We start from the raw sequence: 13426 nt of genomic DNA on the forward strand, positions 1-13426 counted from the left end.
CCCCCGTCGGCCCAAACATCTCCCCCCCACCTCCGTCCATTCTAATTTCTGTTGTATCTCCGTCCGTTCGGCCCTACGAGGGCGGCGCCGAGCGTTCCTGCATCGTGCCGTACCACCGCCGTATGGTATGCCGTATGGTTATGGGTATTGTTACCGTCCCATGACAGAACAGGACAGGACACGACAGGACACGACAGGACAGGCCAGACCAGGACAGGACATGGTTCCCAGCAAAAGAAGATGATGAAGAAGAAGAAGAAGAAGAAGAGATTGTGTGAAGTGGAAGAATGCCATGGCCAGCACTTGCCGCTCCAGGCAATCATCGTCTCTGTCCGGGCGGCCAAGGAATGCCAGAGATCTCCGAGGGATCGATCGCGTCGGATAGCAGAGGATCGTAATGGCCCATCCGTCGCCTTACTCTGCCATACTGATTGTCGCTCCTCCTCCCGGAACTGCACTTTTGCATATCCGCCCGTCGGGCGTCGGTCAGTCCGTGTCCTCCTGTCAACATGATCCACTACTGCCAGCAACAGACAAGGAGAAACAAGATTATGATGTAAGCTGGCTGCTAGATAGTTAACTAAGTAGAGACCTCCTGCAATAATAATAATAATAATGGTCTTTCATGGTTCTAGAAAAGAATTGATGGCGCCAAAAGAGAACGGAGACTGCAGATAGTCCCACACCAGACTTTACCCCCTCCTTCAAGGAAGATAATTCATGCATTGCATAGAGTATGTAATAATACATACATAGCCCTCGACGGGGAGTTTTGGTATAATCCTAAACCAGTCCCTACAATTTAAATACTCCGATAATAAAGTGAGTTTAGAAAGAGAGAGAAAAAAAAACAAAAAGGCCAACACGATGGCCTTAGCTAGTAGTCTAACAATAAGCCCAGCGACCGCCAGGGATGGTTCTCAAATAGACAAATGCAGATCCGGATTGGAAAATCAAATACACGGTTATGGGCGACCAGGGTTGATGGTGAGAAAGCGCCCGAAGCGTCCCGTCGATTTGGGTCAAGATTTGTGGGAGAGATCAGTGGTTGCACGGGCGAACAGGAGCCTCCCGCCGGCGCGCTGATTGCTTGGCCCCAGGAACCCCACCTGGGTTTACCCGTGGCTTGGGGCGATGATCTCTGGCTGGAGAGAACTATAGCGCACTAGCAGCTTTGGGGCAAAGCGCAGTTGACCGGGTTCGTCGCATAACTGGCGGAGACTCCGTGCTGGGTAAAATGAGTCCGGAAGGGATGTTCGATGCCTTCTCCCCAATCGAGAGCCTCAGATGGCCGTCAACAAGTTGCGCGTGCGGTACCACGGTCGACGTGGACGTGAAAATCTCCAGTTGCGACGCTTCTCCAGGAAAAAGGAGGGGGAACCTGTGGGACAGCGTTGTAAGCAAGCAGTGAATGCGATGGAGTGTACATTATTAGTTATCCCATCGCAATGGCAGAGGACTCCGATCGGGACGGGTACATGACCGTACCGGACACCCGCCTGGCGAACAGGTTCACGCAAGGCTGCGACCTCGCAGATGACTCGACCGCGACACTGGTGCAAAGCGGTGATGTCGATGCAATGGACCGGCGGCTCCACGATAGTAGTTAGTATCTACATGCTTGACGGACACGCCGGCCAAAGTCGATGATCGTGACTGGAGCCGTCATGTAATAGTTCGTTAGTTGTACTCTACTGCACATGGCAAGCAGCGCGACAGTTTTCCTCCCTCAAGGTCGGTGAGCAGTCGGTCTCCGACAAGCCTTAGCGCCACACTTTTCTTGGCCCACATGACTGAGCCACATCCGTTGACCAATAGCATGCGTTGTGGTCCGCCCTGCTGCCCTTCCATTGGCGCTCAGACTGTGGCCGGCACCGCCAAATGACGCGAACGAGGCGCAGCGGTTATTTTTACACCGCTCTCCCTTCTCCTCAATGTCGGACGTCAAGAGTCGACAACGGATGGCGGACCGCAACGCCTGTCTCCCCTCCATGCTGTCAAAGTCATAAAGTGCGCTCCACTGCAGACAGCAAACGGCGGCACCCGTCCGACGTCTGCTCGATCGAGTCATACAGTGTAGGCACAGTAGGCATGACGCATCCACGATGCAGAACGTATGGCACTTCTTGACCGATGCCTTTTGCCCTGTATGCCCATCACCAGCGGGCTCTACTGACGTACGGGCTTCAGTTCTTGCGGTGGAAGACCTTCCCTGCACCGCAGCCCTATCGCCCAGGCGGTGGAGTCCGTCACGGATCGTCCGAGTCTGGACCACGGAATGCATGCGCCCCCTGATTAGGAAGGCAATGACGAGCGTGTATCGTACCCAATGCCAATAGCCTACCGCGATCGTGGAAGGGTGACGGGACCAGAAGATCTGGATCTTCATGGGGTAGTCTTGAGGCTCATTTTGGAATTTGTAACTCTTAAGTCACGATGGAAATCACCCTTCATTTCCAGCAAGAATCATGAACTCGTGATGGACCGACTACTCTCTCATGGCTGTCCTCGGTATCAAATTAAATCAATCAATATTACGGACTTTTCCGTACTCGTACAGTTAGCAGACCATGGAGTGGGCCCCTCAGCCAGAAGCGGGTAAGACTTGTCCCCGATGGCCCTGATCGGTGCTAGCGCGAGCCCCAGAGCCGGCAAGACGGACGCTTGTGCGTTTGTCGGGATTGTTTACACTTTACCTTTCTCAGGGGCCGCAACAAATGGCAGCAACAATAATGAAAAGATGAATCTTTGATAGTTGATTTCCTTTTCCCGCTGATATTGTGCTATACTATGACAACGAGGCTTATCTTTTCCAAGACTTCCAGCTCCATATCGTGGTTTGGTATATAGTGATGTGCTTTTCTCGCGTGTTGCTACCAACATAAGCTAGGATCATCCGCACTGTTTGCCGCCAGTTTCAACTTGAGAGCACTAGAGATATAGCTTGCGGTTGACAGCTAGGTGGTCAAGAGCCCGCGCACGGCCACAGACGATCTGGTGCTTCTTTTCTTCGGATGTCAAATGTCAAAAAGGTCGGTCGGATTAAGCGAAGTAAATATGGATCCCTCATTGCCGGTTTCTATTCAATGGAGTAAACTCCTCATTTCTTCATAAAGATGCTAATGCATGTGTTTTTTTCTCGAATAGGATCATTATAAGTCCGGGAATCAGACGTCTCGCCACAGCTTTTCCTGCGGTGTATGCTGGAGAAATGGCTCCTGGGAAGAACATCGTCTCGCACTCGACTTACGGAGTATTATGCAGATCACGCAGTCTCACGGCTTCTCGTACACTGGATACCACGGACTGGAAATGAAGGTCTGAAGGTACGGCTACAAAGCCAGTCGTTGGTTGGTGCGCTCCGACGGAGCGGAGCCCGTATTGTAACGGACCTGGACAGGATGAACCCATAGTTAAGTCCACATCTTGACCATTCCCATGGCTAATTCCACGTGGATAGTCCCTTCGCCGGGACAGCAACGTGCTTACGCCTACGCACGGGGCTCTGATGTCCAGGAACCGAGAAAGACGGGTAATGCTAGCTCGTGTCATATTCTCCAAGACTGTCTGTCCTCTAGACTCTAGTACTAGAGTAACTGAGACCTACGCTGTCCAAAGCCAAGGTTAGTTCGCCAATGGTCTGATAATTTCAGGGATGCCTTTACTTGGCCTCATAGCTTTCCAAACCTGGCGCTTTGGCAGAAGATGAAACAGGACGATACTGGATGGTGCACAACAGGAGCCTGTGTGCGATGTGATTGGGTGTGGTGGTTGAGCATATCGCTCATGTGTTCAAGGTTACCTAAGCTCCCCCAACTCGCAAGCCTAACTTACCCCGGAAGAAGATCGGCGATCTCATGATGCAGACGCTATTTTTACCAACCATGAGCGCTACACGACTACTGAAACAGCTTAGGCTGCCTTTTTCTCCTGCATCTTCCACGAGAAATCGGGCTCGAAGACGCATGATTGCACTTCACGCAAGTAATAATGACCTCGTTTATTCGTACCACTGCCGCTCTTGGCGCAGAGCCTGTTGATCCTGGGATTCCTGCCAATCTGGCATTCTCCCCGTCTTCCATTGTGCTAGCGCTAGCAGGGATGCTCTCTTCTCGCTCCCTATTTTTGGCTCCTATGGCAGACTCGCTACTACTAGCGTGGGAAGGTTTCTCGCTCATCCTAGATCGTTGCTTTTCCCTGCGAAATCTGAGAGACCCCATTGTCATTACCCCGGAGGTTTCATCTCTATAGTCAGACCTTATTTTATCGCCAGGCCATGTCTCATAAAATTACGATACGTATACTTCTATGCGGGCTGATTCGTATAGTTTCAGTCACCACCGTTCTCACGTCGGCTGCAATTGTTATTGATGCGTACACGTGCCCGTGGACTGGCTATGAGAAGGGGCACTTATAACTATCAGATTTCATTTCCCGCCAGCGCTCGATCTAGACTCGTCGTTATCAATCAGCATTATGAAACTTTGTAGACCCACGGAAAAGTCTCCGCGCGAGTGCGGATAGCGTAAAAGAAGCCAATACTTGCAACAAGCGAAAACAAGAAAACGGACAGCTCGAATTTACCCTGTTTGTCGATCATTTTGTTGAAATTCACTCAAGGCCACGCCATCCTGCGGAGCGTCCGCGTCTTAGTTTCTGGTATCCGGATTTTCTATGTCGGAAACCGTTGTGGTTTCTGACTCTTCAGTCCGGCCGTTTATACCGTAGACGGAAGTCCTCCGATCTTCCCGAGCCATTTTCGCGGGGATAAGAAAAACCCACGGGTTCATCTCAAGCCGGCCCTCTCACCTCTACCATGGTAGCAGACACGACACGACAATCAATCTAGGTAAACTAGTTTAGTTCACTAGTTACTGATTTGCGGGATGTTACTCATCCGTTTCTGAACCATGGTAGATAGCAAACCATCTCTCTCGCTTTCGCGTGGTTCCAGCAAAGAACTACGTAACTCTATATCACTACCGTACTACCGTGTCTCGGCATAAACCAGAGCGCAGCCCTACCGATTAACCATAAGCGGGGACGGAACAACCAGATTTCGCAGCTTCGGGAACAGCCCAGCTTGTAAGTACTAACTAATTACGGTTAATAGTCAACTTGTTATGAGTAATACTTTATTCATCCTCCGTCGGGACCACCCAGCGGCTTCACAATAATGAGACATGACGGTCTTGTCACTTGTGCTTTTAGTTAGTTTAACTACTGGGCCCCAGATAACTAAATCGCATTATTCCGAGCATGTCCGAGATTAGACCTTGAAGATGATCATCAAAATGAGAGTGTTCACGCTTTCATCAGACTACAGTACTACAACAAGTGAAAAGGGGGTCTGTTCATCCTTGCGCTGATCTTGAGATCATCCCCTTTCTCGTGATTTCCTAAATAGAGTATTATACTCATTTTATTTGTAGTATGTAGTGTAATTGTTCAGCCTCAGGATGGTTAATCACAGGTGTTGACAAGAAGGTCTATATCTCCAGTTCGAATCACAATGCTCAGTCTCTTACTTTCATTTTTTCTACTAGATATCCATCTAGCATAATTTCTCAACTCGAGCATTGTATTGCTCATTTACTCGTTTCACTTCTGTTTTCTCTATCTAGTAGTACTTTTGTGCTCCAAGCGCGTGTGCGTACCCGACCCTAAATGCCTCTCTCGACATCATACATACATGCATGCATGTAATCAATTTCATGCATTAACCTCTTCCAGTCTCGCGCACTCCTTTATCCCATCTTTCCGTACCCTAATACAGCCCTAGAAGGCTAGCATTTCTGCAGATTTCCTGATCCCTGTATCCGAGCGCTTGCGGTTATTATTACCCTGTATGATTGGATGGGATACAGCGCAGCCAAAACTGGTGTCTTGGGGCATTCATTTTGCTTCTGGGAATTTTCAGGAGAAGTTGGTTTACTGTTGTACGGGATGGGATGGGATGGAATAGTATGCAGGTGGATTCTTACCTGTTGCTTACTTGCGTAGGGGTGCGACCGCATGGAAGGATTCTAGAATGAGGGGTTCAGGCGTCCCGGGGATTTTTGATTCGTGTAGGTAGGGAAGTGGGTGGAACGAGTAAATACGGTCTGCCAGAAGGAAGTTGGGGGCTGGTTGCGCCTTGCTTCTGCCTAGGCCATTCTGTATTATTATTCCAATCTAGAATCTCGGGGTGTAAGTTAGTTACCTAGTTAACTACCTACTGTCTGATGAGTGAAGTTCCAGATCCTTCAAGACATGCATAGATAACATCTTCACTGGCATCTAAGAATAGAATCGTCATTGTGGATAGTACATATCTCGGCTACGATTGCATGCAATGCAGAAATAAGCCCTTGCCGGTCTGCCTGTCTCATCGCAAGGTCGAATCGCGTGTCTGGAGAAACGACCCCCATTCATTACTGCATCTCCGCCACGTGGATGCCACGAGGTGTGTGCATCAACATTATTTGTCGTTTCGGACCCCAACTTTGACTTCACGCATGGTGGGAATGAAAGTCTCTGTTTTAGAATCATGTTGTATGCAGATATATGTGCATACGTTACTTGAGTTAAAGGGTCCCACAGGCTATATTCAGTATACTCTATGTATAAATATGCAACCCAATCAAGTCGTTCGACAACATCATATACCGTCCTCTCCCTTCTCATCCAAGGAAATTCTCCTCTCGATTTCTTCTAGTGCCAGATAGGTACAGAGTACGACTCGCCACGTGGGGGCCAGCGCGAAGGATCAAAAAGAAAGAGACCGGCCCCATGTTTCACCCGCACCTGTCCGACAGGGCTATGAGAAAAGACTACGATGGAAGGACCTTCCATAATAGTAGGCTTGAAGAAGGCCAGTTAGTTATCTTGGCAATGGAAAGACTAATGGTGCAAACGAAGTCAATGTTGCGCTATTGGCCCCCATATTGCTATTATACCTTGCACCTTATGCAGGGTGAAATATAGATCCACATGTTGGGGGACATAGGGCAATTGACCAACCATATCCTGATTCCTGAGTCTGGAGGACGGAGATCTGCAGTAATCCCCCGGGTGCCACGTGTTGGGGGGAATTTTTTTTTCTCTTCATGACTATCTTGCAGGATTCTCATCTCTGGGGTTGGAGGATGTCATCGAGAAGGCCGGGGATATCTTTCTCGGGCGCTAGTAATAATGGGCGTAGGGCGATGATACCGGATTATAACGTACCCAAGGGGGTAATTTACTATATAGCGTACAAGAGCTGTACAATCGGACTTGAGTAGAGATAGAAGACTTCTTGACCTGATACTTTCGAGGAAAAGTTATGTTTGGTCGCGGTTTTGGTACTCAGCCCAGTAATACCTAGTTCCAATACCTAGTTCTGACATGCACTTCTATGTACTGTATGTATGTATGTACATATATTGTTGACTTAGACTACTCCTGTTTCTCGTCTACATCGGGAATGCAAGCATGAAGGGACTACCGACATTCCGTACTTTTGCTGCGATATATTTCTTCACGTCTACAAGGATAGCGTTTTCCCTAAAGGGCTTCTCTTCTGTTCTTCAGGACTACTTAATTTCTAAGCCACATTTGTAAAATGTACGACATCCCCCCCGTAGATCCTCTACATTCCTAGATAGGCTGTTCTTGATGTTCTTGTCCTCTCCATACTGTACTCCCACCTCGAAGGTCTCCGATTGCCCTCTTTTGCAAATGCTGCTCGATGCATCTCGCTTATTAGCGTAGACCCGACCAATCACGCTCAGGACACCGCGATAGGGAAGGCAATAAAGGTTACTCCAGCCAGCGCGAGGCGTTGATCATGATATCGACTGAGCAATTGTCCCCGTCCACGTGAACAAGGTATGGACAGGGGCATCTCGCAGCGATGATGGGTCAAGCCACAGGCCGGACTACTTTGCGAGACGATCCGTCGTGGCATTCGGCCAGACCAGACAAGGAACAGGGATGATTCCCGCTTCCAGAGCCATGTAATCGGTAACGGAAGCCAAGGCTGCAAGGACCCTTGAAAAGGGGGTCAAGAGGAGAGAGTCGAGCGGATAAAGAAAAAAAAGCAAAAGCAAAAAGAAGGTCTGGAATTATTCACTTCCCCCTTCGGCCTTGCAGCCGGTGTTATCTGTCAGCACTGCGCCGCGTCGGGTGCTGCCATGCCGCTGCTAGATTGTCCAAATCACACGTTAGTTGAAAGTTTGCTCGTCAAGACAGAGGAAGACAGCTTTACCTCCGTACAGTGTTAGCTTCATGATTCTCGAGCCCAAGCCACAGCAGATCAGCGACAGGATCAGCCCTGCTCGGCGCTAGTTAAGTAAGTGAAAAGTGGCAGAAGCACAGGCATCGAACGAGAAGAAATGACAAAAAAGAAAAGAATCTATCTAACTAGTCTAGTCTAGGGAGTAACTAGCCCCAGCTAAATGCTCACGCAGAACCTCAGACTGGCGCTTTACCTCAGACGGAAAACGTTCGTCGGCATCGTGAGTGGTTGCGTATATGATACCCGAGAATCCGAACTCTTGCTTTCTTTTTCTGCGGAAGCGAAGAACGCGACAGAGAAAATATTGCATTTCAATTGAAATGTTTTTGGCTCCCAAAGATATCAATCAGGCTAAAGATGGTGAGACGACGGTAAGATGTGACTGGCGGGACTGAAATGGAATCCGATCAATGAGACAAGTATCGAAAAACATGGTTAACTATTAACTACTATTCTGCTTACCTCCAGCTCGGGAATCCCCAACTGTTGATTCTTCATGTGCTCTGCGAGTACAATATTCTGCAATACATGCTAGTCTAGTACAGTAATATTCTTCCGGTCACCGATCGTTGTCGTCAACACATCCATGCCAACTAATCGAGTAGCTCTGGCCGGCAATTACGGAGTACTCCGTACTTTTGTAGCGCCAGATCTTCTCCCCGACTTTTCGTGTAATTATCCCGGCAATGACTAGGATGATTTCGTCCGTTCGACGATCAAATCTGCATATTCTCGGCTTCTTTACGGCCGACCAACTGATCGGGCTCATTAGTTAACTAACTAACTAGTTAACTAGTTATTATACTTCTTGTCTTACAAAGCGATGCAAGGATCATGAAGAGACTACGTTGTCAACCGGCTAACTACTCCGTAGTATCTATATGACAACTAACAGATCGTTGCACATGGAGGCTCTCTAAGTCCGACTTCCCCGGGGGCAAACCCCGGAGATAACAAGCCCCCATTAGTTATTAGGTACGTTTTTATGCTGTACACACACTACAGTATTATTATTGAACCATACTGTAACGCCTGGCGAGACGAATAATACGGTGATGCCTTCTTTAAGAGGGGCTAGTTTTGGGGGCGCGCTCGTTTCACGTTCTGCATTGTTGTCTCTATTCTTGTTCTATCGCCGGATTCGCCACTGATTGTTGCGGGGGGAATGGGAGGTTATTGGTTATTTCTCCAGGCGTTGCTCGAACCGTGGAGCAGTCTGACCACCCAAAACTAGAGTATTCCGTAATCACTTTCTTTTACACCAGATAATCATCTCCACAGTGGCAAGAATCAATGTATGTAGAGCTAGATGCGATTTATAGATGCTATTTTAGAGTATTACTGTTCCCCTTCCTTGATCAGATGACTGCAGAAGTGGTGGAATCCGCCCGGTTTCGAGTATCGGTCTTTCACCCGTCTCTGGAGGCCTTGAGGGGATAAAATAAATAAATATATATATATGTATATATATATATACATATATATATGAGGCTCAAACCATGTGCTTGAGGTAGATAGCATACATCGAATTATTAACGAAACAGTCATATTAGTGAACCCTCTAGCGAACTGCTAGTTAATTCAGTTTCGACTTAGATCTAGATGAGGAGGGGACGCTGAGGTTGTCTTTATCTGATAATTATACGCAGATTTTAGAGGTTAAGGATCTAATCGGTTTTATAGCAAATTAAAAGCTTTGATCTCATATATTGGGATATGATAGATCACTGGTAATGTCAAATATTGTGGGAACTAGTGTATACCGTGAGATATCAAGAAACGGACACAAAGAACTCGCCATGAGCAAATATAGTAACCTTTGCTATAAATGCTTTGTCAATGAGCACCTCCGCAGAACCAAGAGACTGCAAATATGCATATACTCCATAGCGATCTCAAGATGCTGGAGTGGACGACGGTTGTAGTGGTGCCTGGACTTGACGATTTGTATACATATCTATTCTTCCCAAGCTTGTGAGGTGCGTAATAAAGACCTCTCGTTCTACTTCCTTTAGGTTGTTGACGTTTCCCTTCCAAGATCACTGTTTGCTTGCATTTATTTTCCACAACCGATGCCAGTATCAACTAGCAATCCGTACAGCCTCTATCCGAGAGCTCCGTGCAGACTTTTACATATTCCTTTCAGACTAACCTCAACGACACATTATTCAAAAGGAACAATGGCGTTACGGTCGTGAGAAAAACCCTCGGAGAATTTTCTAAGCTCCACATTGATGCTTTTGTGGGCCACTTCCGGTTCACCGTACACTGAAGAAAAAAGGCCAACCATCTAACTAACTAATTGGAAAAGAGTGGAAAGTTCTCCGTTCTAAGCCACGAACCCGAAGCCAAAATGTCCACGCGAATATGATCTGAAACGGTAGACCCTCCCACCGGGGCAGAAGAGGGGTAAGAGAACACATCTAGAATGGGGCTCGGAACAAAGCCTTTGTTTTGTTTACTCTGCTATGTATCCGTCTGCTCTTCAAGTTTCTGACAGCAACAGACCGCTAATGCATTGTGGAGTAGGACCAAAATTCCGGGACGGCGGATCGTTTAACGCGGAAATGTCCGGACTGCAGTACAGAGACAGTAAGTGCGTTTCACTTGCTTCTTTGCGTGGGTTAGCCAGTGGAAAATCCACCCAAGAAGAGTTCAAGGAGTTTGATACGGAGTAGTTTCGCAACTAGCGTATCTTTGAAAGATACCTCGGCTGTAGCACTCGGTTGATGGTCGTTCTGCAAAGCTCCATGTCGAGAAAAGGAGTGAAAAGTTCGGATTTGTTTTCTCTTAAAGGTCACGAAGCTCTTGCACGGACGTGGAAGTTCCTGATAATGAAAAATAATAATGACACTAGAGACGCCGATCTTTCGGTCAAGCGGCCCGGCGCCGAGATTCCCCCTACTTAAGCCCTACGTGGTCGATGCAGTGTTTACCTGTGGATCTCATTGAGAGATCCCAGGTCTCACTTTTGGGTCGTGCTTGTAGCCTTGTTGGGAATGTGCTTTCCCGAACAACGGAACAATTAAATGTAGACTACAGTATGCCCCGTAAAAGGACAAAAGCGATGGTTAGACGGCCGCCGGACTCGGATTGTGACCCACGAACCCATATTGTGTCTGCAATTGATACTTACGTTATTATTGACAGTTCTTTGCGGACTGCTTCTTCTCAGCAAACCACTGGTACCAGGGTGATGCAGACATAATCGTCTGTTAGTGTTGAATTGGGCAATAGATTCATCCCCTATCTTAGATAGCTTACATGCTGCACAGGCAATTAGTTACCATGTCCCCCTTCCATAGAAGTTTGTCTTCAGTGTAATTATTCGGCCGAGCGGATCATTTAAAGTGACGTCCACCGTACACAGACATTCCTCAAGCCTGTGCGTACTGCCATGAAAGTGGATGAGACGGCGGGGAAGCCGTGCAAAGCTTCGGGGTGCCCTACTTTAATAGACTAATAGCTTAGTCTGTTTGTCTGTGGCTTGTAGATTTCCCACCAAAATCCTACACGGTTCGTCCATCGATGCAAAACGCTAGGGACGAGACGGCGGAAGATGCGGCTGGGGAACCACAGCCACGGCGTCGGCGACCCCGAGGAATTCTGCGGGGGTTCTGGCATCTGCAGACAACATAGCAATATTGCCCAGGGTAAAGCATAAGAGATCGACAGGCAACAAGCTCTTAAACACTCGGTTAGACGGTCTGGTCGCAGTGCGATTTGAGATCCGACGGGGTCAAGGTTTGTTTGGAGACGCCAGGCGCGCCGCTAACTATCTCATCCGGTTCTGCTAGATTTCCATGTGAGAGGCACTAATCGGCCCTTTGTCAGGACCGCGCTGCGCGCGGTCCTGACAAAGGGCCGATTAGAGGAAACTTCGTCTTTTCTGAAGACGGCGTGTTTGACTAGCTGTCGTTGGATATTGTTCATTGTAGCCTTTTGGCTTTTTTTTTTTTTTTTTTGTATTTCGGTTATAGATATTTCCCCGTCGCAACAGCTAACCTTGAAGGCAATGGACCGTAACTACCAAATCTCTATTCTATATTGCCGCTTAAAGATTAAACCTTAGCAAGAGACTCTGGATCTCAATGGCTGGTATCCCTGACCGATACAAGTCGGCCGTCAAACGGCATCAGACTAGTTAGTTAGACGTGTATATGGCCATCCATGGATAAGAAGAGTATCTAGAAGGGCCAACCAAATGCGTCAGGGAATGAGTGTCAATTATCAACCAGCAACTCACCCGATGATTTTGTATAGGAGACAAAGGAAGCGTCCTAAATTCTGTGATTACGAAATAAAATACCGGTCCTGCCTGCAGCTACCTCCAGCGTCCTTATTCTGACTACTATTTTCTTACCCCTCACGGGGAGATCGTAGTTTATGCCACCCCCGCGTTGGAATTCCAAAATAATGCATTATTCCAAATACACCTCTTAGCCTGTTGGACTGCTGTAGGTTCTTACATAACCTTGCATCTTCGACACCGGGACCCCGGACAGCAAGAGGCATGCAATACCCCATACCATGGTCCTGGTGAGATTATGTGTAGATAGTCTCATGCGACGCAGCATCGCCAGTTCTCGTCACGCACTAACCGACAATTTGGTAATTGATTCCATGCCATGTCTTCCCTCAAAGCTCCTGCATCGAGGGTTACATTCTTGAGTTCCAGGGAAAAGGTAGGACTGCCACATACAAACCCGGATACTTATAATCTCACCCGGGATACCCCGGACATACGTCTCCCATTGATTATTCGAGGAGATAGCAGATTCTATACTCTTAAATTGACAGCCGACACTCCGCCTAACAAGATGATGCCACCGCGCATAACGCGGGTCGGTCCAGATCGTCGGATACCCATGGTTGTTGAAGTTGTTGGGTCAGAAGCCATATCCCCGAAAGATGACTTGGATAACTAACAGCGGTAACCATGTCAGCAGTAGAAGGGATATTCAGAACCAAACGCTTGGGTCCTGCAGCGAAACCCAACCTAAATCAACTTTGTCATGCTAGAATGCGCAGAACGCGCCCCTAGTTACATGCTGCTATGCTGACATGCTTTACATCATGGTGCTTACATGGGTCTTGCCCGAGCGGTCTAAACTGATCGATTCTCACCGTTTATTTCCCCGTGCATGTCGGATAGGCATCATGTTA

The 13426-nt window shown here is 48.0% G+C and overlaps 1 protein-coding gene across 1 annotated transcript; it reads right to left on the bottom strand.

Moving 5' to 3' along the window:
* Window positions 1–1729: 1729 nt before the first annotated feature.
* C8Q69DRAFT_503574 (hypothetical protein) lies at window positions 1730–2389 on the bottom strand (the record flags this gene model as incomplete). Its single annotated transcript, XM_028632501.1, has 1 exon — window positions 1730–2389. One exon carries the CDS (start codon window positions 2387–2389, stop codon window positions 1730–1732), a length of 660 nt encoding a protein of 219 aa, XP_028489719.1.
* Window positions 2390–13426: the final 11037 nt, after the last annotated feature.

Source organism: Paecilomyces variotii (genome assembly GCF_004022145.1).
Source record: "Paecilomyces variotii strain CBS 101075 chromosome Unknown C8Q69scaffold_1, whole genome shotgun sequence".
Taxonomy (NCBI): Eukaryota; Fungi; Ascomycota; class Eurotiomycetes; order Eurotiales; family Thermoascaceae; genus Paecilomyces; species Paecilomyces variotii.